The 27,627-nt window shown below is 44.8% G+C and overlaps 1 protein-coding gene across 3 annotated transcripts in view; it reads left to right on the top strand.

Moving 5' to 3' along the window:
* PLCH1 (phospholipase C eta 1) overlaps nucleotides 1–27,627 on the top strand; it is a 215,019-nt gene that overhangs the window by 21,194 nt on the left and 166,198 nt on the right. For all 3 annotated transcript variants that reach the window (XM_014602787.3, XM_059731059.1, XM_019491860.2), the window contains exon 2: nucleotides 8,536–8,653. In XM_014602787.3, coding sequence (XP_014458273.2) covers nucleotides 8,575–8,653 — 79 coding nt within the window. In that variant the 5' untranslated portion in view covers nucleotides 8,536–8,574. The remainder of the gene's footprint in view (nucleotides 1–8,535; nucleotides 8,654–27,627) is intronic.

The following is a 27,627-nucleotide window of genomic DNA, read 5'->3' as shown; positions in this document are numbered from 1 at the left end:
TTCTTTCCTTGTGCTCCTGGTAGCAGTTGGGTCAGTGCACTTCTCAGTCCTTACCAAGGGCAGTGGTGAAAAGCCATAATTTATTGGCGAGCCTGGAATCGCTGGCAAGGATCCATCATTACAAGTAACCTTGAATATGTTGCTTAAAGTAAACAGGTCAAACTGAATATTTGAAATAAATTGGTTTTGCTCCCTAATAACTTTCTATGAAGTCCAGTTTAGAATAGCCATTCTAACCTGAAGCCTGTTAAACATGCCTTCTTGGGAAGGACTTTGTAAACTATAATACTGAAGGTACTAGAGTAGACGGAACTAGAAGCTGCAGAAGTTTAGTTGATTGATTTTTTACTAAAAAAAACCCATTATTTTAATCTCTGGTATTTCTAAAAGGCTGCTTAATGGAATCCATTACTCAGCTGAGCTTGGGTGTTAAGTACATTCTGTCTTAATGTAATATAGATGAGTTCTTGCCAAGTTATTATAAATTTTGCTGAAGTAGCACAGCATCAGAGATCTTTCTCTTGCTAGTTTAGGTGCCGACCCCACAGTAATTTTGCCTTTCACAAAACAGCAACATAATCTAAATTGTACCTAACTTCAGTAGCACAGAAAAAAAATTGATAGTTTTCAACTCTACTAATTGGATAAAGCATTTTTAATCAAAATTAGGACTTGTACTGATATAACTGCATTTCATATATTGGGTAAGGGTACAATGATTTCTTTTTAACACATAGTTGTAATATTGGTAAATTTCTAGTGTGGGCAAGTTATACCAGTACAACAATATTTTACATCACTATATGTTCCTTTTGACACAAATTATCCTAGTATCAACACTTTTAAACTGGTATTACTGTGTCAACAGTAGAGGGGGTTGTACTTCCTTTCATATATCCCCATTGTGAAAGCAGTACAACTTTTGTGTTTAGATAAGCTGTTACCATTTGCCTTCTCTCTTTCAGTCTTTGGGGCAAGGTCTGTCTTTTTACTCTAGTTGTACGTTACATGGCACAATGAGTCTCTGATCCTGACTGAGGCATGGAAAAGCCCCTCATGCAAATAATAAATAACAGTAATGCAGATAAATGGTTACATTTCTTAAAGAAGTTTACTCAACTTAAATGAATGCCACATAAAATAATTACATTTGCCTTATAATAATTCCGTCTTCATCTCTAACATGTCACAAAAAGCATTTTTTTTAAGAGTGCTGCTGTGGTGTGGGAGAATCCTTTGTGCTAAGAACAAAAGAGGATATTGTATCAGCGTGGGATACAAAACAGAAGCTGGGCTGAAGGATTTTTTTGAAAGGGACTAAACATACATAGGAAACGATATTTTAATCAAATGCCTACACAACATGAACTCTATGTGGGTGCTGAGTAGGGGGTAAGGAATGACGCTTTCTTCAACATGCATCTTTAGTGCTGGAGGAATTCTATATGAAATGAACTGTTTTCTTAAATAATTTAAAAATACATAAATATATACATGTATTTAGTGAATACATTTAAGTAATCAGTTTTTAAAAATGACAGTTTTCTACTTTTTCTCATTATTATGTTTCTTATAAGCTACAGTATAATCTGAGGAAATATGGCTAGAGGTAGGCTGGACCCAAATATGAAGATCACCCCTAAACTTTGGCAAAATCTGGATCTGCATTTCATTAATTGTAACTGGCGGGGTGATTTTTGCTATAGTGATAACAATGAAAATTGGGTGAAATGGGCAAAGAGCTCAAAAATCACAGAAGCTAGTCTTCATACAAGTAATGCATTTTGTGGCTAAGTATCACAAACAATCTTAATATATTTCACTGATAGTTCAAACCATCCTACAGGTGCTGTGATTACAATGATTACATTTGAACATACCACTAAGAGGCTACTGGTCTCCATTTAATGCATTCAGTTTTTCTCTCTCCAAAACAGTTTGCTTTTTGCACCTAATCATTTTATTCATACTGTTGTATGGGACAATCTAAACCAGTTGACAGTTCTACCAAGATACCATGGAAAACTTGAATGAGATGTGGATTTTGGCTCTTCCACACAGCCTTCCTTTGCCTATGGTTGTTTCAAAGAAGTGGATGTCTCAGCTGTGGTTTTGTGGGTTATGCTTCAGTGAAAATCAATCAATCAGTCTAATCTGGGGCCATGTCATTCTGCTTTATTTTATGTATTGTCAATTCTATCACTTCAAAAACATGAGACAGATCTAAATGTGATTGCATTGTAGTGACAACGCATAAATGAAATATCTTAAATTTGGAGCAGTGGGGGAATCTGACTTCTAATTTCTGAACTTTTCAGAGAACATTTTTTGTTATCATTGCTATAACTCACGGTAGCTTTCAGAGTACTACCTTTGCTGTGTACTTTACAGATATAGTGGTGGGTATTGGGTCCCTGCCTTCAAAAGTTTATAATCTGGGAGGATAAGCAACATGTGAAAGGTTGGTAATCACTCAGGCAGACATTTTTTATGTACATTTGGAGAAGGGAAGGTTTCTCTCAATTTTTGTCATTTACAGTTTAGCTACAGAGCTACAGGGGCTACAAAAAGGCTATATTTTTTTACCTGGAGTCAGCTAATGCATTATGAGCAGGGCTAAGGAAGTAATACTTCCTCTCTACTCAGCATTGGTGAGGCCCCAGCTGGAGTACTGTGTCCAGTTCTGGGTGCCACACTTCAAAAAAGATGTGGAGAACATTGAAAGGGTCCAGAGAAGGGCTGCAGAAATGATTAAGGTCTTGGAGGACAAACCTTATGAGGAAAGACTAAAGGATCTGGGACCGTTGAGCCTGCAAACTTCCTGAAGGTGCACTCTATCCTATCTTCCAGGTTGATGATAAAAATATTGAATAAAACTAGCTCCATGACTGATGCCTGGGGCACTCCACTTGATACTGGTTGCTAACTAGACATCGAGCCATTAACCACCATCTTCTGATCCTGATGATCCAGTCAGTTTTCTACCCACCTTCCAGGCCATTCATCCAACCCATACTTCCTTAGCATGCTTCTGAGAATCTTGTGGGAGACTGTATCAAAAGCCTTCCTAAAGTCAGGGGATATCACATCCACTGGTTTCTCTGCGTCCACAGAGCCAGTCATCCTGTCATAGAAGGCAGTCAGGTTGCTCAGGCATGACTTAGCCTTGGTGAATCCATGCTGACTGTTTCTGATCACCACCTTCTTCTTCAAGTGCTTAGAAACGGATTCCTTGAGGATCTGCTCCATAATTTTTCCAGGCACTGAGGTAAGGCTGACTGGTCTGTAGTTCCCTGGATCCTCCTTTTTCCCTTTCTTAAATATGGGCACTATGTTTACCAATCATCTGGGACCTCTCCTGATCGCCATGAGTTTTCAAAGATGATGGCCATTGGCTCTGCAATCACATCGGCCAATTCCCTCAGTGCTGCTGAGTGAATCCTGTCTGGTCCCATGGACTTGTATATGTCCAGCTTTTCTAAGTAGTCCCTAACCTATTCTTTTGCCTCTGTTGGCTGCTCACCTCCTCCCCAAACTGTCCTGCTAGGTGCAGTAGCCTGGGAGCTGACCTTGCCTGTGAAGCCTGAGATGAAAAAGGCATTGAGCACTTCAGCCTTTTCTGGTCCTCTGTTACTAGGTTGTCTCCTCCATTTAGTAAATGACCCACACTTTCCCTGATTTTCCTCTTGTTGCTGACATACTTGTAGAAACCCTTCTTGTTACCCTTTACATCCCCTGCTAGCTGCAACTCCAATTGCACTTTGGCTTTCCTGATTTCATCCCTGCATGCCTGAGCAATACTCTTATAATCCTCCCTAGTTGTTTCTCAAAGTTTTCCACTTATATGCTTCTTTTTTAAATTTATTTAGTTTACTGAAGAGTTCCCTGACAAGCGACCCTGGTCTTCTGCCATACTTGCTAGTCTTTATGCACATTGGGGTGGTTTGTTCCTGCACCCTCAGTAAGGTTTCTTTAATAACAGCCAGTTCTGGACTTGTCTTCTCCTCAGACTGGCTTCCAAAGGGATCCTGCCCATGAGTTCCTTGAGTGAATCTAAGTATGCTTTTTTGAAGTCCAAGGTCCTTACTCTGTGCTCTTCTTTCCTTCCTTCCTCCAGATCCTGAGCTCAGTCATCTCGTGATCACAGCTGCCCAAGTTGCTATTCACTACTGCCCCACCAATTCTTCCTTGTTTGCAAATAGCAGGTCAAGAAGAGCATTGCCCCTAATTGGCTGTTATAGCACTTGCACCAAGAAGTTGTTCCCAACACTCTCCAAACACTTCCCGACTTTCAACAGGCCTATCTCCCAGTTTCATACTGGGGGACTGAGCAGTCATACAGCTCTTTTACATAAAGAGCAACTCCTCTTCCTCTTCTTCCTTGCCTGTCCTTCCTGAACAGTTTAAATCTATACATGACAGAGCTCCAGTCGTATGAGCTATCCCACTGAGTATCTGTTATTCCAATCACATCACACTTCCAGGACTGTGAGGACTTCCAGCTCTTCTTGCTTGTTTCCCAGGCTTCGTGCATTCATGTACAAGCACCTGAGGTAACTAGCCAATTGTCCTGATCTCTCAGGAAGAATGAGAACACCTGCCCTGTTACCATCTCCTGCTTTCATTTCTTCCAGGTCACCCACTTCCCCACTCATCACAGGGCTTTGATCTCCATCCCCCAATGAATCTAGTTTTAAAGCCCTCCTCACTAGGTTAGCAAGCCTGTCTGTAGAGATGTTCTCCCCTCTCTTCATCAGGTGGATTCCATCTTTTCCTAGTAATTCTTCTTGGAATGTCATCCCATGATCAAAGAAGCCAAAGCCCTGCTGGTGATACCATCTGCACAGCCATGCATTGATCAGCAGGATGCACCCATTCCTGCTTGGGCCCTTTCCCTTGACTGGAAGGATAGAGGAGCCCCCATCTCCTTCACCCTTGCATTTAGAGCCCTGTAGTCACTTTTGATCTGCTTAGGGTCTCCCAGGGCACCATGATTAGTGCCCACATGAATGGGCAGTGTGGGGTAGTAGTCAGAGGGCTGGATGAGTCTTGCAAATGCAGTGATAACCAGTTAGCTTACTGGTTATCCTTTAGCTCAGGGTGATGAGTGCACTACATGCACTAAATCTGAGTGCCGCATTACGAATCAAATCCTAAATCTGAGCACAGCCTTAGTGACCTCTTTGTGTTCTGCAAGTTCTCTTGAATGCTGCAGAGTTCCAGATTGTGCAGACACAGAATCCTTGCAAATTCATGCAGGATCTAGTAGGGATGTGAAAGGTTAAGTGATTAATCATTTAACCAATAAACACAGTGATAACCAGTTAGCTTACCAATTATCCTTTAACTCAGGGCAGGAGCAGTCTGGCAGAGAAGTGGGGAAGGGAAGCCACTGTGGTGCCCCAGCAGGAATCAGAAGATAGTAGGGGAAGGGCAAAGGGCACTAGTACCCATAGCCTAAGAGGAAAACAGGAAGCAGACTAATGACTCATCAATTAAGTAATTAGCTTCCTCTTCACAGGTGCTCCTTTTCTCCCACCACAAGGCTTCATCTGGGCTGTATTGTCTGGCATCTTCCGCCGCCCCCCCTTTCAAAGGGCTCAAGGAGTTGGGAGTTATTTCCAGAAGCAGCTGTCTGGCTCTGACAGCCATAATTAAAAGGGCCCAGAGCATCATGTGCATCAGTGTCTCTGTGCTGAAAAATGGCGGTCGGGGCACTTTAACTAAAGCTTGTTGAATGAGTTTTAGTTAGTTCTCTCATCATCATTTTTAAATGTGGGGGACACTGATACTCCTGATGCTGGAGTCTGCTGAAGCTCAGTAACTATCACGCTCCAGCGCCAATGCACTGAAATTTTACAGTGTGTTGGAGCAGCCTCGGTGTACATGTATAAGTGCCCTAAGATTTTTTCCTAAAATCTTCAAATGCAACAGCTTTATAGAGAGAGCGATTGAATGTGTGTGTGTGTGTGCGTGCTTGTGTGTAAATAAAATAAAGGGCTTAGTCCATCTGTTTGTCTGTCTGTAATGCTCTTGGAGCACTCTGATTGGTTACTGAAACAACCAATCAGAGTGCTCCAAGAACATTATGGACAGATGGCGGTAGCATGGTGGTAGCACTGGTGATGGTAGTAGAGGTGGCAGTAGCATGGCAGAGTGCCGCCATGATGGCAGGGATGCAGTGGGTGGGTCAGGCCATCACCGCTGGCCTCACCCCCAACCCCCAGCCCTGCTCCTTGGAGGCAGCAGTGGTTGCGGGGTGGTAAGGTAGGGTTAGGGTTAGCAAGCTGCAAGGGGCTGGGGCAGAGCTGCAAGTTGCTGCCTGCATGCCCTTGCCTGGAGCATACAGGCTACAGATCGCAGCTCTGCCCCAGCTCTGGGCCACGCTGTCACTGCTGCAAGATCCCAGCCCAGCCCAGCCCAGGAGGAGCTCCCTGCCCTGCCACGCTTCCCGCCAGCGCTGCTGGAGTTGGTTTCCACAGGACTCTGGCCCTGCGCTGTCACAGTATGGCTGCTGCTGAGGTCTCCATGGAAACAGGCCCCCTCCATGTGGGCAGGGGCTGCTGGGAAATGGAATCTAGCCGCCAGCTGGATCTACCATTTTGCCCATCCCTAGCATACACAATGGGGTCTGGTCTTTCAAAATGTCTCACTTCCCAAATTATGGGCCAAATCTTCAAAAGTACCCAGCACATAATGTATTGAACTCTTAAGAAAATCCCACCACTTCTTATTTTGATGTCTTAAATGGGCCAGAACTTTTGAAAATACTAATGATAGCTGAGCTCATTTGAAAATCTGATCTTTAGGGTACGTCTACACAGTGTAATACAGTGATTCCCAGGGACACCTGAGCTACTATTAGAAATGGTATAATGGCATTAGTATTATATTTTGCCTGAGCTAATTAGAGTAGCATGGCTAATTAGGTTGTGGGGAGCTTTGGCCTAATACAGCTGTACCACTTCTCGTACAGCATTGCTTCACACCCTGTAGTGGGTTTTAGCGTCTTCACAATAGGGTTTGTTACTTGAGGGAGTATTCATGGCAGATCAGTAACTCCCTTAAATGAAATGTTGACAGATTTAGTCTTAACCAAGTCTGCACTAGACAGGCCCTGCTGTGATGGGATGGATTTGGCAAGGCCCAATTCTATTCAACAAAAGGTTGAAGTTCTTCATATCTGGAATCAGTAAATTGTTTGAACAAATAAAGCCTTGTTCTAAGATACATCCACCAGTTTTCTAATTAGTTAAAGTATACTTGTCAGGTCCCTGGAAATAATGGTTCCAATGTTCGTATTGTCTTGTGTTGTAGCCTATTGTTCCTCTGCTAACTGAGGTTGAAATTCTCACAAGCATTTATGTGATTTGCTGCAGCTACTTTTGTGTATTCACTTGGCTTGTCCTCATTTTAAATGTCATTAGAATTTACTTTCTTTTTAATTGATTTATATATATTACTGTATTGGCCTGATGCAAGTTTGGCTCCTGGAGCTGTTGGCCCCCCAAATATCTGATAGATTTCTGGGACCTGTTGCCAACAGGCTACTTTCCATTCTAAGTACTGTTGCTGCTAGCTGTCTGTAGCAGGAAAGTCTTGTGATGTTTGCTCATGCTGCTGTGCAAATTAATGGCAAAATCTAAATTTACTGTAGTTGGCTCAGGATCTGATTGTCCCAAAAGGTGAGTAGTCATTTTTCCAGCTGCCAGAATAAAAATATCAACTTAGAATTTGTTCTTGAGGGGTTGTGGCCTGAGGCCTTGGACTCACCTTGGCAGAGGTGTTTTTTTTTGTTTTCGCTCCCCCCCCCCCCACCTTCCCAGAGGTTAGTTAAGGAGAAAAGGGATCAGTGACTTGAAAATTAACCTTCTTGCCTACCCTAAGGAAGCTGGTTGAGGAAGGCAGTGTCCCCATCACCTGTCTGTACAGCAGACGGGTAATCATGGTGTGATTTACAGCTTGGAGGCCTGTGGATGTTGCTTAGCATAACAGGCTTTTAGGGCAGTGGGTGACAATCTTTTAAGGCTGCTGGCTGGATGGACCCTATGTGGGTCAGAGGCAGGCTGGCAGGTGGGAAGGCAGGTGCTAGGACTCAACTATCACTGCTGCTTTACCATGCAATATCATGTAGACCTGCCAGAGATACTGTTAAACTAGCTAGCTTTGGTACCAGTGACAGACCAACAATAGCAGCTAGAAGCTCTGTGTGTGCTAACCACCCAAATATTTACAAAACTTCTTGGGTATGGTTTGCAGCCTGCACTAAGTTCCATTGCTGCCATGGCTAGACTGCTCCTAGTACCTGAGCTAGCTTGGATATATTTGTGGTACACTGGTATATTTGGTGATGGGCACATTTGACAACCTAAGAGTGATAGGCAATAGTCATTGTAATATACTGAATAAAGCTAATGGACTTTTTTGCGTAAGGGACACCAATAAACATTCTTTATTATATTTACAATAATGTGTTTTTTCTCAGTTTGAGTTATTTTTTTCTTGTCTAAACATATACTCCATTTCATTTTGCAGTGTAATAATTTTTGATGCTGAGCAGAAAATCTTCTTACAATGAGTTACTGGAGCCTGGATAAGAGAAGTTGTCTTCAGTACTGCAGACATTTTTTGGTGGACAATGGTGTATTTCATGGTAAGCTTCATACTATTTTTTCTTTTTCTGTTCACATTTCTTATTTGATTCAAACACAATGGACATTTTATAGTTGGTAATTATCTCTTCAAAAAGAATTAGCAGGCAGCTCTAAAAAGTAGCTTTAATAATATTTTTTTTAATGTGCTGCAGTTCAGTTTGTATTTGCCAAGATAACAGTGCATACTGATTCGTTATGAAAGCCTTCACTTGGCCTACCCATAATTACAAAATACCCTCATAAAATGTTATTTACTGATAATGTAATTGATGTCATGTTAACATATGGAAGAAAGTTCTGAATTTGAGCTAAAAAAATGGAAAACACATTGTAATTTACTGTTTCCTTCAAGTCTCAATTTATGTTAAAGATAGAGCTTTAAATTCAGGGTTGATGTTATTTCATTATGTTTACTGGAAACACTTATACCACGTTTGACTTCGGAGAAAATTCTTTGAAATCACTGAAGCACATTCAACTGCATGTTCCCGCATATACAAGTGGCTTTTAGGAAGATCTTCCATTAATCACTGGTGTTAATGGAGTTTCCATTTGTGTCAACAGGACCATGAAGAAAGGGAGGAGAATATTTGGTTGGCATAAATAACTGTCCAAATTAAATCTCTCTTCCTTACATAGGCAGCTTTGATTTCTGCCCTCTGTTAAAATATGTGAAGTTTATGTCTGTTTTAGAAGAATTTATGTTTAAGTTATTTTAAATTCATACAATTGAATATTTTTATTATATAGTGGGAAGTTTCAAAAGAAGTAGCTCAATCAGTTCTTGCTATTTTAAGATGACAGTTATGATTTCTTTTTTATTTTAAATATCAGTATTTTCTTTAGTTCATCTTGCATGCTTCCATTTATCTCTCATTGTGAACAGCATCTGCCTAATAGATAAATTAAGCCATATGCTTAACATACAGGACTCAGTTGCAGGAGGGATAGTGAACTTCAAGGTCCTACCTATATATTCCAACTCTAAATCAAGGCTGTGAACAGATGTGCATTTGAGGAAGTCACCATTCAGCTCCAGTTTGGAGTGCTTCGAATTTGGTACTCTTCAGAAACATACAGAAGTATGGCACCCAACTGTGCCCACTTGCCAGAGCTCTTCAGAATTACTACAATGACATGTAATAGCAGTGCCCTCCAGTTGGTAGTAGTGATAGGAGCATCACCCCGCCCCCCAAACTCTCCTCTGCTAATCTTGGTAGCCTATAGAGCCAGAGACCTGTAAGGAATTCTTTTTTCCAACTCTCTGCCTGGATAGCAGAAATCCAAGCAGGTCTGACCAGAAATTTGGTCAGAGGCCAAGAAGCATGCAGGGATTTCTGCTATCCAGGCAGGGGGCTGGAGAGAAGGATTTCCTACATGCCCATCAGGCTCTGGAAGTTGCTGAGGACAGCTGAGCGCACAGGAGAACACTCATTGGCTGTTTGCCCCAGTCCCAGTACCAGCTGTTTGCTCCAGTTTCCCAGGGAGTAAAATACTGTGAGATGGAGAAGAACTGAGCAAGCCCCCTGTCACACTCTGTAGAGCATACAGATGTTTCAAGAAGTGCTTCGAAATTAAGCAGTTCAAAAAGGCTTTTAATTTTTTCAGAATAATTTGACATGCTTATTTAGCTTTAAATGTTAGGGGTGTGCAAAGCTTTGGTAGCTGATTCAATTCAGAGGAGATTCAGCTTGATTCAGGGAGTTAATCTCTAAATCCGAATTGAATCGGGAGACCAAGTAAAAGCTCCGAATTGATTCGAACCACCTGGATCGATTCACAAAAGATTTGGCTGATTCGGACATTCGGCCATAGACTAAACAGGCAGCTGATAGCTGCCTCCAGCCGGTAAGTCTGTTAGTCTGTTGGGGTTGGAGGACGGGGGAGGGATTGGGGCTGGGACAAGCTGCCCAGCCGGGGCAGGGGGGCATGTTACTCGGGGAGGGGGTGCAGGATGTGGCTGAGGTAGTGCTGGGAGTGGGGGCTCTGCCACTTGCCCAGCTGGGAGGTGGGGGGTGGGGAGTGGGATTCAGGCGTGGCTCGCTCCAGGCAGAAGGGGGCAAGCAGCAGCAGGGCATAGCTCCCACTCCCAGTGCTGCCGCGCCCATATCCTGTGCCCCCCTGCGCCAGCTGGCAAGTGGCGGCAGGGCAGAGCCCCCACTTCCAGTGCTGATGCAGGTGCAGCAGTGCTGGGATTGGGGTCTATGCCCTGCCACCATCTGGAGCAAGCCATACCTGCATCATGCCCTGCCATGCCGGCTGGGCAAGTGGCAGCAGGGCATAGCTCCTATGGCTCCACCTGACAGAGGAGAGGCAGGCACAGCTGGGGGGAGCCGTGGGAGAAGCCCCCATGGTTGCCCTGCCCGGCCCCATCCCCTGCCTGAGCAGTGGGAATCCACCTCCCACACAACTTGGCACCCACGTAGCAGCTGCCCCATGGTGCTGGTGCAGCGTGGCTTGGCATGGCTCTGTGTGCTGTCTGGGAGCTGGGGCAGCTCCACTTGTCAGCTGGAGCCCAGCAGCACTCAGCCCCAGTGGCCCCAGCTCCCAGACAGCACAAGGTGCCCTGCCGAACTGCGCTGCACCCACGCCATGGGGCAACTGCCATGCAGGTACCAAGCAGGGGAGGGCAAAGCCCTGTTCTGCATGGGGGGGGCTCTGCCATGAGCTCTCAGAGGCCCCCAATCTCCGCTGTCAGAGCCGGTGAGTGCGGGGCTTAAAAAAAAGAAGAGAAAAGGAAAAAAAAGCCCCGTATTCACCAGCTGCAGGAGTAGTGACTGGGGCCTCTGGGCACTTGTAGGAGAGCCCCCCCATGCAATATGGGGCAGCAGGGATAGCCCCACTCCTCTGCCTGGCACCCGTGCAGCAAGTGTTGCATCATGCAGGTGCAGTGCAGCTTGGCAGGGTGCCGCATGCTGTCTGGGAGCTGGGGTGACTCCAGTAGTCAGCCGGAACCCAGCAGCATTCAGCCCCAGCTCCCAGGCAGCATGGGGCACCTTGCTGAGCCACGCTGCCCCTGCACCATGGAGTAGGTGCCAAGCGGGGGGGCATGCAGCGATCCCTGCTGCCCCTCACTACCCCGTGCTGCATGGGTGGACTCTGCCATGAGTGCCTAGAGGCCCCAATCACTGCTCCTGCAACCAGTGAGTATGGGGCTTTTTTTTTTTTTTAAGTGCTGGGATTAGGCTGGGGTTGGGCGGGGGTGGGGCTTGGCAGGGCAGTCATGGGGGCTTCTCCCACTGCTTCACTTGCCTGGGGAGAGGCAGGCACAGCTGGAGGAGCTGCCCAGTTGTGCCTGCCTCTCCCCAGCCAATTTGAATCGCCAAATCTCTCTGAATCAGCATTGAATCTTCCAAAGCTGATTCAGCTGAATTGATTCGGGACAGTGATCCGAATCTCCAAATCGAATCACTGTCTGCTGAATCCAAATTGAATACTTTCCTCTTCACACAGGCCTAATAAATGTTTGTATGTTCACTGTATGTTTGGAGTGCATCATGCATTACATCTGTTCAGGGCCCAGGTGTATCCAAATAGCATGATTTGGCCTTTAACAACCTAGATAATCATCAGTGACTATGGTAGTTGGTTTGCCCTTTTTCATCACGTTGGCCGACATGCAAATGCCTCCTTGGAGTTGCTTTGGCATGTGGCTTTTTTGCAATACGTATTTGAGGTTCCCTTCCTCCAATGTGCCAGTCCTCCTCAGATCTCTGTGGAGAAGGACATCCTAGAGTGTACCCATGTACTGCTGGTACAGCTTCATGAGGCAACAGGGATAGCTGTCTAGGTTTTCCCAGGACTCATATATACAAATAGAGTTAAATACGATGGTAGGTGTGAATGTGCAGTATGGTTGCATTATGAAAGGTAGGGCAGTTTTTGCATTAGATTAATGGCAGGAACAAGCAATAAAAGCACTGCTATGCTTGTATGAATAGGGGTATAATACTGCGTGAAGTAATTTGACCTTCACTATTAACATTTTTTCTATGATTTTTAAAACGGCCCATATTCTTTCCACTATTTGGCATGTATGACCGCTTTGAAATCTCTAGGGTTGAAGAGGTGTAACTTAAGGCTGAATATGGCCTCAGTGAGCATATCTACATATATGAGTAATGTGCATGAATATGCTAATTGCTCCAGAGGTTTTTGCTTCTGGATATGCCATTTGAATGTGCACCTGGGAACATGTGAAACCCTGTATTTACACGTGCTACCCTGCTGCAGAGTTGGTTAGTTTTGTAGAAGTAGGAGTGTGTATGTAGATGCCAAGATGTTTACTGTATAGTTAATTAGTCAACTGTGCAGTAAATGTCTTCTGTAGATGCACCCAGTATATCTTAAAACTTAGTCAACTCAGTCAATTTGATTGTCTGTTGAGTAAGAGCTTCTCCTGCTTATCAAATAAAAGCTATAGTATTCCAAACTGTTGGTCTAAAATACTGTAACACGATAAGATGTAAGGCTTGAGCATTCTCTCACTTATACTAAAGAAAACAAGGAATAATTTAATGGAATTCTATGGCCCTGATTCTATGTTGCTTTGTTTTTGGGCTCAGCCACTTTTGTATTCCCCCTATTCTGGACTCTGCTTGACTTGAGTTGGAGGAGCTTCTGGACTGTGGGAAACAGTTTGGATCAGGGGTGGGCAAAATATGGCTTTGTCCGGGCTGTGGTGGGTCCCTTGGTCCCACCTAGCCCAGGCACCATCCTGCTGTGGCACGTCCTGACGCACCCTGGATACACAGCAGGGCTTTGGTGGCTCTCCAGCTGGACTACTTTCTAGGCAGCCTGGGCAGTAGCAGCTCCTTATGGCTGCCATTACCACTGCCCCAGCCCCACAGTACTGGTAGGGACCCACGCACATCCCTGGCTTGCCCCGTGCCTGCTGAGGACTTATCTTCTCACGCAGAACAGCTGCAGTAGCAGCATCACCAGTGGGACAGAAGTGTGCTTGGCATGGGGGAAAAGTAGCCCCTCCCCCTCACTGCTGTCCGGTGCCTCCTGCAGCAGCCGTGCGGAGCCTGTGTTGGCTGCCCTGTGGCTCCTGTGCGCTGTCCCTGCTGCCCCATTTGGCAGCCCGGAGGTGGCAGTGACAGTGATAGATCCATAGGGTAGCCCAGTGCAGGCTCCATGAGAAGTGCTGGCCAGCAGCAAGAGGGAGGGGCCACTTTTCCCTTGTGTGGAGCACACTTCTGCCCTACCAGCGCTGCTGTTGCTGCACCTGTTCAGCGTGAGCAGGTGAGCCTGTAGCAGGGGTGGAATGGAACAGGGCTGCATGCAGTCCCCACCAGTAACACAGGGCTGGGGACAGTGGCTGTAGTTTCCTGGGCTGCCTAGAAAGGCAATCCAATGTGGAGCCACCATAGCCTTGCTGTGTTCCTAGGGGTGGCAGACAGGACGTGCTGCCATAGTGGTGCAGAGCAGGTGTTGGCTGGGCTGGGCTGGGTCAGGGCTGTGCATGCATCTGGCTGATCCACTCCTGCCGGGCTGAGTCTGGAGTGGTCATGGAGTGCGCTGGGTCTGCACATTGCTGGTGGTGGTGGGGAGGTGCTGCAGGATGTCCAGACTCCAGGCTGTTCCGGGCAGGAGTGGGGGTGGGTGCTGACTGGCTCAGGAGGGCATGCATGGGGGCTCTGAGGCACACCCACCATAACCACACTTTTCCCCCCACACCATCACACATCCCACAAAAACCGCAGCCACCCTCCACACCCCTCCCCACATGCACCTCCCCCCCACACACCCACAGGCCTCTGGGGGGAGCCCCTTCCCTGCTACCCACACACACCCACACCTCCCATACCTTCCCATACACGCCCCAAGCTCCCCTCCCTCTCCACATACTCCACAAACCCCATATCCACCCACACACATACCACAATATACAAGAGTAAGACTTCATTTTGAGCTATTATGCAATCACCTCTATATACTTGATGAAAACACACACATATCAGGACAAAAATATCCTTTTAAAATAAATTTAAAATATGTTATTGTGGATGTTTGATTTTTAGTATATATACTTTTTCCTTGTTCCAAGATGGCAAACCCCCTTCCCAAAAGGAGTACTTTGGGGGCAAGGGGAGGGACTTCTGGTGGCAAAGGTCAGGGGTTGGTTGTAGGACTTCCAATCCCAATATGGTAACCAGGGGGTAGGGTACCTGTCAAGGGGCAGGGATACCCTTTTGGCCCTCCAGCCTCAGCTTGCCAAAACTTGTAAGCAGGCATCCAGCTGAAATTATTGCCCACCCCTGGTCTGGATCATGGACCATGCTCTGGCTATGCCTACTTTTCTTTTTCTCTGGAACACTCCTTCTTATTGCCTCCTTGCTCAAGATTTCCTCCTATGGCAGAGGCTTGCATGAAGAACAATGTAGAGTCCTTGTACTCTTTCAACACTAGTTGAGGTGCCTTCTGTGTTTTAGTGGTCTCCCATGGCAGTATCTGCTAACTTTCCAATCCCCTTCACCACCAAAGCAGTGTACACTGGGACCACAAGGAAAATCAGAACCAATGGATTTACATGGATAGTGGTACTAGGCTGCAGTTGGTCTAGTTTAAGCAACTACTTTTAAAAGTTTTGTTGCTTCCAAACAGAGAGAGAGAGAGAGAAATAGAGTGTACACATCTGTATTTAAAATAAAATAACTTTAGTTGAAGGGCTGATTTATTGCCTGGTAAAGTAAAGTAAGAAAATGTCTTTCTTCATCATTTTGTAAAAGGGCATAGAGAATTGTATGGAGGATTCAAGGTTATTATTTTTAGGGAAAATATTTGAAAATGCAGTTTTATGGAATTTGATAAATTCTAAAGCAACAGGGTGGAAAAAACAAACCCCTGCTGCTCAGGTTTGTTTGTGGACAAGGAATAAAAGTTATCACTGGAATAATAGTTTATTTTATTGATGGAGATGAGCCTCACTAGAGCTAGAGGGATCCTTGCCTTCTCTTACTCAAATACAGTTTGTTTGTATATCTTGTGTTATTTTCAAATTTGACTTTAGTACAAGTGAAGATCTGGCTGAATGGAGCCCCATTTTTGTGATTTCCATGTAAGCTTTGTAGTTCATGACATAGCTGTTCTGAGTACACCTTGATCTCCTCCCCTCCAACACTTTGGGTTGCTGGTGGGAACCAGTCATAAACTTTATCTCACATATTATCATAAAAAAACTATAAATTTTCACCTGTTTTTTTTAAATATAAAAGTCTGACTGAAGCCAGAAAAAGAAAATCATTAATTCTTGATGCCACTTTCTGTAGGGCAGCTGAAAGGGTAAGAACCTATCCCATTTGAAGCCAACTGCAAAACTCCTCTTGGCCCTAAGGAGGCCACAATTATACCTAGGATGTCTATGCAATGTAGCTACTTCACAAGAGTGCATGGAAGTACAGATTGTGACTGTGCTGAAATAAATGTAAACTAGAAGTTCCATGCTGAATTGCATGGTTTTGCCTAACATAAAAGTGAATGCAAATTTTGATTTGTAATGGTCCACAATTTCTTGCCCTCTTTGGTGGCCCTGGGGCTCTTTAGCCTGGAAAAGCGCAGGCTCAGGGGTGATCTGATGGCCACCTACAAGTTTATCAGGGGTGACCACCAGTATCTGGGGGAACGTTTGTTCACCAGAGCGCCCCAAGGGATGACGAGGTCAAATGGTCACAAACTACTACAAGATCGTTTCAGGCTGGACATAAGGAAGAATTTCTTTACTGTCCAAGCCCCCAAGGTCTGGAACAGCCTGTCACCGGAGGTTGTTCAAGCGCCTTCATTGAACATCTTCAAGATGAAACTGGATGCTTATCTTGCTGGGATCCTATGACCCCAGCTGACTTCCTGCCCTTTGGGCAGGGGGCTGGACTCGATGATCTTCCGAGGTCCCTTCCAGCCCTAATGTCTATGAAATCTATGTATATATTTATTTGACAGCTATATCTATTTATATGTTAGATAGCTCACAAGGGGGCAGTATAGGACTTACTATAGCTCCATTCCTTTGAAAATTTAAAACTTGTAAAGATTTTCTTTGCTTAAACAATTACAAGTTATATAAAATATTTTTGAGTGTAAAATACAAATTAAATGTCCTCTTAGAGGTACAATAGAATTGTAACTACTCCTTACAATCATAAGTAAGCTCCTTTGTAGGGTATAGTGAAAGCTGCATAGAAGAGTCCCTTTTAAAAATGAACACTTGCCAGACAGTCTCCCAGAAATCTAAATAATAGTACAGTGCTTCTGCAGAGAGAGACCTATTAATGGATGTAGCTTCTTTTTCACTTTTACCTAATTGAATTAAGAACATGCTTTTTTTTATTTTTATTTTTCCCAGTGAAGGCTGCTGCACAGGGAGCTTCACTGCAGAGCCCATGCGCTAAAGCACTCTGTGCACCAGTCATCTGTGCACCAGTCACCTGCTTCCCAGCTGACTCAGGTGTAGTGTGCCTTGAGACAGGGGAGCAACCAGGCCAAGGCTGCCTGATCCCCTGTCTCTACATGCCTTGGTGTCCAGGGAGCATTGCTTAGGCATGAAGTCAGGAAGGCCAAAGTGCAATTGGAGTTGCAGCTAGCAAAGGGTGTGAAGGGTAACAAGAAGGGTTTTTATAAGTATGTTGGTAGCAAGAGGAGGATCAGGGAAAGTGTGGGTTCCTTACTGAATGGAAGATGCAACCTTGTGACAGAGGATGCAGAAAAAGCTGAAGTGCTCAATGCCTTTTTCACCTTAGGCTTCACAGGCAAGGTCAGCTTCTAGACTACTGCACCAGGCAGCACAGTTTGGGGAGGAGGTAAGCAGCCAACAGGGGCAAAAGAATAGGTTAGGGACTATTTAGAAAAGCTGGACATATACAAGTCCATGGGGGAAGATGGGATGCACCCAGCAGTGCTGAGGGAATTGGCCAATGTGATTGCAGAGCCATTGGCCATCATCTTTGAAAACTCATGGCGATCAGGAGAGGTCCCAGATGATTGGAAAAGGGCAAACATAGTGCCCATATTTACAAAAGGGAAAAAGGAGGATCTAGGGAACTGCAGACAAGTCAGCCTCACCTCAGTCCATGGAAAAATTGCTGAGCAGATCCTCAAGGAATCCATTTCTAAACTCTTGGAGGAGAAGAAGGTGATTAGGAACAGTCAGCATGGATTCACCAAGGGCAAGTCATGCCTGAATAACCTGATTGTCTTCTATGATGAGATGACTGGCTTTGTGGATGCAAAGAGACTAATGGATGTGGTATACTTTGATTTTAGCAAGGCTTTTGATACTGTCTCCCACAACATTCTCACAGGTTGGCTAAGGAAGTACGGGCTGGATGAATGGACTGTTAGGTAGATGGAGAACTGGCTGTAGCATGAGGCTCAGAGGGTAGTAATCAATGGTTCGATGTCTAGTTGGCAGCCGGTATCAAGTGGAGTGTCCCTGGGGCTGATTTGTTCAATGTCATCATCGACAACCTGGAATATAGCATAGAGTGCACCCTCAGCAAGTTTGCAGCAAGTTTGCAGATGACACCAACCTGAGGGGAGTAGTAGATGTGCTGGAGGGTCAGGCTAAGATTCAGAGTGACCTAGACAAATTGGAGGATTGGGCCAAAAGAAATCTCATGAGGTTTAACAAGGACAAGTGCAAAGTCTTGCACTTAGGATGGAACAATCCCATACACAAGTACAAGTGGGGGGCTGGCTCACTGGGCAGCAGCTCTGCAGAAAAAGGCCTTGGGATTACAGTGGACAATAAGCTGAATATGAGCCCTTGTTGCAAAGAAGGCTAAAGGCATACTGGGCTGCATTGGTAGGTGTGTTGCCAGCAGGTGGAGGGAAGTGATAATTCCCTCTATTCAGCACTGGTGAGGCCACATCTGGAGCGCCATATCCAGTTTTGGGCCTCCACTACAGAAAGGATGTGGGCAAATTGGAGAGAGTCCAGCAGAGGGCAACAAAAATGTTGAGGGGGCTGAGGAACACGACTCATGAGAAAGGGCTGAAGGAATTGGGCTTATTTAGTTTGAAGAAGAGACTACTGAGAGGGGATTTAATAGCAGCCTTCAACTACCTAAAGTGGGGTTTGAAAGAGGATGGAGCTAGACTGTTCTCAGTGGTGGCAGATGACAGAACAAGGAGCAATGGTCTCAAGTTGCCACAAGGGAAGTTTAGGTTAGGTATTAGGAAGCATTTTCTCACTAGGGGGGTAGTAAAACAGTGGAACAGGTTACCCAGAGAGGTGGTGGAATCTCCATCTTTGGAGGTTTTCAAAACCTGGCTAGATAAAGCTTTGGTTGGGATGATCTAGTTGGGGATGGTCCTTCTTTGAGCAGGGGCCTGGACTAGATGACCTCCAGAGGGGTTGGACTAGATGACCTCTCTTCCAACCCTAATAGTCTATGATTCTATGAGTACTTGCACTAATGCACCATGTGCCCCAGCCAGAGCAGCTGGCTGGGGCTCAACATGCCTTGAGATGGGGGAGCCCAGGGCTGCCTGTTTCTCCATCTCCACATGCCTCAGTGCAGAGCTCTTCAGTGGGGCCCCTGCACTGGAGCCCAGGGTTGCCTGCTCTCCCATCTTGAGGCACCTTGTGCCTCAGCCAGCTAAGGAGTGGCTGGCTGGGGTGCAGGGTGCCTCAGTGTGGGGTGTCTGCAGCCTAAGCCGCAGGGCTGCCTGCTCCCCCATCTTTGTTTGTCCTGGTGCATACCACTTTGATGTGCGTTGAGCTGCTTTTTTCTTCCGCAAAGATTTGCGGTGCCACAAATCTCACATACCTGCATGTGTGGATCCAGCGTGTGTGGATCCAGCCTATGGATCCAGTTTCATTTAAGTCACAGTGGAAATCTGGGCCAGGGATATTCAGGGGCTTGAAAACAGAGTTTGCCGTGGAAGCTTATTGAATAAACTGAATCATTCACAAAAAGATCTTTTTTCCCCCTCAATTGTTCATTAGGAGTTTGTTAAAAGAGTATAAAAAACAGGACTATAAAAAAAATTCTCCAACCAGTTGTTCAAGTTTCTTGTGATACCAGCAGTTATACAGCCCTCCAGTCATTCAAGAAATCCTTGAGCATAACCATGGAAGTCAAGGTTTCAAAGCTGTTACGTAAAATTATTCAAAAATTTTTTTTCAGGCCCTCTGTTTAGATCTTATAGAACCTGAAAGGCAGTGCCAGATACATATTACTTTCCCTTTGTGTGGTGCTTGCAGGGTTCCCATAATTTCCTTGGGCATTAAAAAGTGATGTGCAAACACGTCCCAAATTTAAGATGAACAATAGTGAGTAAAAACACCAGTGGCCCTGCTAGATGTATGCCACATGTGTGATTGGTGAACTTCCTCTGTGTTCTTGAAAGACTGCTGCATGGGGCAGTGAGGCTGTCCATCTCATTTGCTAAGGCGTTACTTCTCAAAGAAGCATGTTCTATACACTTTATTCCTTTTGAATCAATAGCAAAAAGTAGCTATTTAGCTGTATGGTATATTGAGTTGAGTGTAGCAATGTTATAAATCTAGTTTAGTTTCACTTGTACCAGTATAGCTACTCTGGATTTGTGGTAATGTAAATGAGAGCAAGATCTGGATCTCATTTATGAAGCTGGCCCTGTAGCAGGTCTTCAAAACTTTTAAAACTATTTTAAAACAAGATGCTTCTAGTCACTAGTTGTGAATAAGCCTTCTGAATAATGGTAGAAATGGAAAAAAAATGTGAATGCTTTCAGGGAGGCAGCTGAGAAATGCTCAATATCTCTCACTCTTCCTGCTTCCCTGTCTCAGATGGCCTCTCAAGAATTGGTGAAATATGATAGTGAGGGCAGCAAGTAAGCAAAGCCTTGTCAAAGGACATGCTCCCTGGCAATGAAAAGGTATTATGTTCTGGCACCTCTGTGCACATGCCGCTCCATGTCTGTCTATCTCTGAGATTGGGGGGTAGGGTGGGGTGCTGCTACTTGTTCATGTGTCTGTTTCCAGAGTGCCTACATATATTTGCTTATGTAATGTGCACAGTCTTTCAAATTATATAATCTTTAGGCCACCTTCTAAGTAGAAATCTTTCTTAAGGGCTAGAAGCACAGGGGGAAAATACTTTAGCTCCAAAGGAGTGATAGTGTTGAACAGTCCCTGCATACTGCTCCAATAGATATTAGAAAGTTTCCCCTATGTCAGGGGCAGGCAAAATGCAGCCCATGGGCCAGGTTCGGCTCACCAGACCATTCTATCTGGCCCGTGGGGCCCCTAAAAAAGTTAGAAAATTAATTATTATCTGCATATGGCTGCCTGTCAAAGATGACAAGGCGCCAGTGGTGGCAGGACCCAGCACCTGAGCAGCAAGGCCCACCTGGCTCTGCCCCACCCCGCCCAGCCCCCAGATGGGCAGGCATGGGGTGTGGGGGTCGGGGCTGTGTGAGTGGGTCCCTGTCAGGGGTGAGTCCAGAGCAGGCACAGGGTGGGGCTGGGGCCCACTGCTGGCAGTGGCAGGAAGGCACCACAGGGCACACAGGCTCCGAGCTATTGCTGACTGGCTCAGAGGAGCCTGTGCCAGGGGCTCCCATGCACACACAAACATACCCACAAACCCTCCCCCCAAAACCCCACAACCACATGCACTCCTCCACACACAATCACATACCCTACAACACCGCATCCACTCCCACCCTACCTCACACCCGCTCCCCCTACACACACCTGCATGTCTGTGGAGGGAGCCCTGCTCACTGCAATGTGCACACACCCCACCACGCACACACCTACCTCCACCACACACTCCCAGGCACCCTCCCCTGCACACACCCCACAAGCCCCATACCACCCATATACACAGCCTCCCCCACACCCCACATACACACACATCCCCACACACCTACAGCCCCCCTCAAACCGCATACCCACCCCTCCATGCCCCCCACCTCTCCACACTCCCCTACAATATAAGATATAAGAGTAAGACTTCATTTTGAGCTATGATCCAGTCACCTCTATATATACCACACAAGCACACACAGATCAGGACAAAAGATTTTTAAAAAGAAAATTAAAATATGTTATTGTCAGTGTTTGATTTTTAGTATACAATTTGTTTTGTTTTGGCTTCTAAGATGGCAAATCCCCTTCCCAAAAGGGGAAGATGGCAAATCCCTCCCCTTGCATTCTGGGGACAAAGGGAGGGACTTCCAGTGGCAAAATCAGGGGTTAGGCAGATGGGAATTCCGGCCCCAGGATAGCGACCAGGGGGCGGGGCACCTGACAAGGGGCGGTGCTACCCTTGACATCTCACAAACTCATTAAGCAGCCCTCCACCCAAAACAATTGCCCGCCCCTGCCCTATGTCCTAAGACTCTACCATTCCCAGCATAGGGCCAACCCTTAAAAACATAGTCTAACCCTCTGATTACCCATTAGTCTATGACAGAAGCATGAATCCCCATGTGTTCATACATGTTTCCACTTTTCCTTTCAGGAGACATTTTCATACACCTCACTTTACAAATTTTTATGAAGGGATTGAGTGAAATTATCCACTATTTTTCTAAAGTTACATTCCAGGTTAATTCCTTGAAACGTTTATCAATTTAGAAACCAAGCGTTTTTCTAGTCTGGAGGATTCAACCTTGTTAGAGATCATTATTAATCATGACATCTTTGTTTGTGTGCAAAGCTAGAAGTGTTTACAATTCATGGAACAATTTTATAGTCCTTTGCATAACGATGTTTAAATGCATTTTCGTCACTTCAGCAGTGCCGTCGTTAACTGAAGTTAATGTTTAGTTTTAATATGAGGATAAATCATTCACTAACCTGTGCATTTCTAACAAGAACTTACTTGAAGTTAGCATTGCTCTTTTTTTCCATGCTGGTTTTCTTGTCTTCAGGTGATACTAGTTCCAGTTGTGACATTAGGAGTATATTCACTTTCTTGTCACCTGGATTCTCAACCACCCCATTGTAATATTTATTCACGTGTGTATTACAGTTGATACCAACATTGTAGGGAAGACTTGTTCAGACTTTACAAAGACATTTCCTGGAGTGATCACAACATCTTTGGAAGAAAGAAGTTTTGATGCGTGAACTCAGATTCATTCAAATAAAGAATTCATCATTATGGTGCAATGGTGAAAGAAAAGATCGAATCACAGAAAAGGAAAACCTACAATGAGCAGCATGGTGCTTAATTTGCCTCCCACCCCCGAAGCCCTGCATGCTAAGATCAGGCCCTGGGCCCCCATGCCACCTCTGCCAACTCCTGTGCATCAGGATTGAGCCCCATGTGCCAGGTTCAGATGTGCCACTCCTGCCCAGCCCTGAATACACTGATCAGGTCCTAGGGACCCACGTGGCTGTACGCACTGGGAATGTGCCCCATGCTGTGGGATTGGGGCCTGGGGCCCTGCACTTTCCCTTTGTGCTGGAATTGGGCCTGGGGGCCCTGCAGAGCCCCACCGGGCCCCATGTGCCTGAATCAGGCCCTAGGCCCTGGGATCAAAATTGGTTCCTGGGATCAAGATTTTCCATACTGCCCCCTCCCTTTCACCCAGCCCCATGTGATAAGATTGGACATCATGGGTTCTGAGCCACCTCTGGCTGGCCCTGCACCACCCCTGCCCAGCTCCATGTGCTGGGATTGGGTTCTGTGCACTAGGAACCCAACCTATGCAGTTCCTGGGGCCTCAAGCCAGCCCCATGTGCTAGGATCAGGCCCTACACTGCTCTGAGTACCTGATCTAGTGCTATAGCCATGCTCTCCAACCTACGAAGCTCCCTGTGGGTCTTTGGCAGTGGAGAAATGGTGCCACTGCTCCCCCGCCACCAAATTTGCAGACCTGTGTGTGGAGTCCTGTGGGCTGGATGACGGCACTGGCGTCTGGATCTAGACTGCAGGCTAGGGGTTGAACACCCCTGATTAAATGGACAAAATTATGTAGAGGTCAACATTTAGCCCTCCTTGCACAAAACGGGGAATTAATAGCCTTTGGGCAGAAAGTGGGAACTGGGGGATAAAATGCATGCAGCAGATCCATGGCAAGACCATGGGCTGTAGTACAACATATTACTGACCATGGCTTCAGATTGGGAGCTGGAATAACAGGTGATTCAGGCCCAGAATCTTGGAAGCAGAGCTGAAACAAAGCTGTTTCTGTAGATGTTAAAATGACAGTTCTATGCTTTCCTTGGGAATTCTGCTAGGGCAGCGATCCTCAACCAGGATGTGAGGGCACCCTGGCAGGGAACAAGGTCCCTTGAAGGGTGCTGCAAGAAGTGTAAGGAGATAAACCAATAAAGGCAGTCTCAGGCTTCAGGTGTGAGCAAGTAAGCAGATAGCTCAGGTTTTCCATGCCTGATTGCTCCCCCATCCCCACTGCTGGCCCCTTCTGCAAGAAGGTAAGCCCTGTATTAAATGCATCATTTTTTATAATGGGGTGTCTCTCAATTTGCAAAAGCTTTGAAGGGGCACTTTGAGTCTTACAAAGGGTGCCTTGAGTCTAACAAAACTGAGAACCACTGTTCTAGAGGTTATCAGGGGAGAGTATGACTTTGTAAAGCTATTGCTTATTTTGATTTATAACTCTCTGTGGACATTCAGGCAATGTTTAGGTAAGTTGTTTCATTAATATTTTTATTTTGAGTAATTAAACAGTTGATTTATTGTATCCTGTAATATTTCATTGTATCTGTTATTTCTTTGTACTTTATTTTCTCTACATTTATTAATTTGGTTTCTTATTTGTTTTCTCAGCCAGGAAGATGCTAAACAAATAATCAGAATAAAGTATTTTTCATTTCCTTATGAAAGGCCAGTTCTATGACCACTAATCAAGCTATTACCTGAGCACACGTATTGATTCTAATGGGGTTGCTTGTGTAGGTAGTTGTATCTTGCTGTGAGTAAGGGAATCCAAGTAGGACCCAGCATGTCTTCTGTTTAACTCCCGGGATACCAAGTCTGACTGTTGTTGCTTTTGTAGATTATGTGCTTATAATACTTCTCCTAGAAAAGAATCAGTCTTTGCCACCAGGAGTAGCTCCACTGAAGTCAGTTGATCATGTTACTATTTCCATGTAGCAGTCGAGGGCAGAATCCGACTCCCTGCCTGTAATTTAAACTGTTATTTTACAGTACAACAGCCAAACATTTTAGCATTGGTGATAGTGAGAGTACTTAATAATGATTCATTATCACGAAGACCAGTAATCAATGCACAGCCATTGAAACCATCCATCTATAAAGGTGCTAATTGGCTAATGTACAAGACATAATTGGCAGGAATTCTAAACCAGAAATATTCCATAGTTAAATTTATTTGGCTTCATTTGTGACCTGCCTAGATTAATCACCATTCTGTCCTGGCAGAACCCTTATGCTCCCACTGCTCTGTACTTTAAACACTCCTCATCCCATGTGGATGCTGTAGATTCATTCCAACTATTTCTCTGCTCTCTTGACTGAAACTGCATTATTAGCAGATTTAGAAGACAATAGGCTATAAGAAAACCTGGTAACCTTCACTGAACCTTTGACCGTTGCTTGTGGTGTGGTAACAGCACCAGTTAAGAGAACAATCTAATGCAGAGATTCCTGTTGCAGCAAAACATTCCTTATTGGCCCAAGAGGTTTTATAGCATTTCAGACTAATGCCTATATTTCTCATTTAAGCATTTCTTTCATGGTACATTTTTTATTGCAATTTCATAATCTGGAATTGAGAATCCTGACTGTTTAAAGGGCAGGCATGTGGAATCAGCTGATTAACCTGTTGCTCTACATTTAGGAATGCTAATATTCTGTAATCACCTAAATACAAAGAGGACATGACTTGTTTAACAAACAGCTAATTTTATCTCAACAGCTCTAAAAACAGCCTTTCATTTTTATCATATTAGATCTGGTTACTTATGATAGTTCTTTTGTCCTCTGACTTTTGTTAGCAATTTAAGCCTTCTGTTTGAAATTGCATTTCCATAATTGTAATTAATTCTCCTTTTAGTCTCTAATGTTAAATTTTGGCTTCTCCATATTTTTCAGACTTTACTAGCAGTAGTGACTTGACCATTGTTGAGAGGATGGCATGTTAAAAACCCGTTGGTCAGATTATCCTAAATAGTGCTCTCTCACTCACTACAGTTCAATTATATGACTGTCCGTAATTTCCTGTTACAGTACCCTTGTTGTTATTAATAACTGAACCTGTTTTCTGAAGAAAGTTACAGCTCACATGCATTGAGCTCACCATGAGAGAACCCACAACATGTGTGATTTGGGGTTTTTTTCTTTTAAATATAGGTTACCTTTCTCTCCGGAGACACCAGGCTTGGAACTGTCCCAGGAGATGCTTGGTTTAGAATTGCCTTCTTTTTTCCAATATTTCTTTTCCCCCTTCTGTGAAATTGAAAAAGCTTTCCTGAAAGACCTGAAAATGTGATTACAACTGAGCTATTTAAACATGGGCTTGTGTGTAAATTTTTATGAACAAGGACTCTGAAACACTGTATTTAGCTGGAGTAATTTATCTATTTTGCTTTCGTAGCTCTGACATAACATTTTTATAGTATAAGTATACATATTGTTCTGTTGTACTTGGACTATTTCTGGCTGTATAAACTTCAAAGGAGGAGAACTTGGAGGACTCATAACAAGCACTTCTTTTGTAAGCTGTGAGCTTATCAGTTAGAAACAGCTAAGGATGAGGTGGACCTGGGTGCATGTGTTAGTCGCAAGGTGACTATGAGGCACCAGTGTGATGCAGATATAAAAAGGGCAGTGCCACCCTATACTGTACCAGGGAAGGTGTTTCCAATAGAGATTTGCAAATATTAGTTCCATTTCATGTGATCCTGGAACAAGTTTTATGCCGAATTTTGGGGACAGTTCTCATCACTTGTGTTCAAGAAAGAATATTTTCTAGGAAGATTTGGAGAATGGAATGCCTCATATGAAAAGGGAAAAACAGTTACATTTAAGGTGGCTGTAAGTTGATGAAGGGTTTGTCTGACATGGTTGCCCTTGATAGCAGGGAACTGGCCAAGATGACCCAGGAGAACCTCCCAGTTCAGTTGTGACTGCTGCTCACCATTGGCTTCAACCACAATTTCATGGTGACAGCGGGGATAGAACTCTGTTGTATCTGTTCCTAAAAGCTCATGTCCCTAGCAGTTAAATGAAAAAAAAAAATCTAAATCAGGGCTGTCCAACTGGTACTCTATGGACTGCAACCAGCCCCTTGAAAGGTTAACCTGTGGTCTGCAGATTCCTGCTTCAATTGTCTCCCACTTCCCCCTCACATCCATCCTCCAGCTTCTGCTTCCTGCTCCCATCCATGTGTGATGATGTGTGTGGCACCGGCGCAGCACAGTGAGGTTGTGTCTGCTGCATGATATGTTGAGGGGGAATGGTCTGGGAGGCACAGTGACATGTGCAGGGTTGTTGTCACAGTGTGGAGGAGGGCATCTGCGGTGAGAGGCATACAGTTCAGCAGGAGGTCCATGTGGCATATGGGCTGGGGAGGCCCCTGGCTGCTTAGGAGTTAGACAGCCCTGATTTCATCCTTAATGGAATAGGATCTCTGAGAAACAGATGAGCATTTCTCTTTTCATTTTGCAGAGGACAATGTTATGTCCATCTTCCACCCTCTTCCATCAGATGGCTCACTACAATATTATAATGATGCCTGTATTTATCTGCATATCCTGTGTTTCAACATAACTGTTTTGGGGGAGTGGGATGCTGAAGATCATACACCTTTTACTGGGTATTGAAGTAATGACTGGACATTCCATGCATGTTATACACATGCATTTTACACACTGATATTGCTTAAGGATTTCTTACCCATTTCCTAATGTAATTAGGACAAGCTGTTAATAGTTGTGTTTTAATGCTGTTAATCCTAGTTGCTTATGTCTGAAATTTCTGCTTACTGAAGTAGAGGCGGTTGCTGATGTATCTTGTTCTTCAGGGAGTCTCTGCATGCCCAGGAGCAA

The sequence above is a fragment of the Alligator mississippiensis genome, chromosome 7 (assembly GCF_030867095.1).
Source record: "Alligator mississippiensis isolate rAllMis1 chromosome 7, rAllMis1, whole genome shotgun sequence".
Taxonomy (NCBI): Eukaryota; Metazoa; Chordata; order Crocodylia; family Alligatoridae; genus Alligator; species Alligator mississippiensis.
The sequence above is the reverse complement of the archived record's forward strand: the minus strand, read 5'-3'. Positions and strand labels throughout refer to the sequence as shown.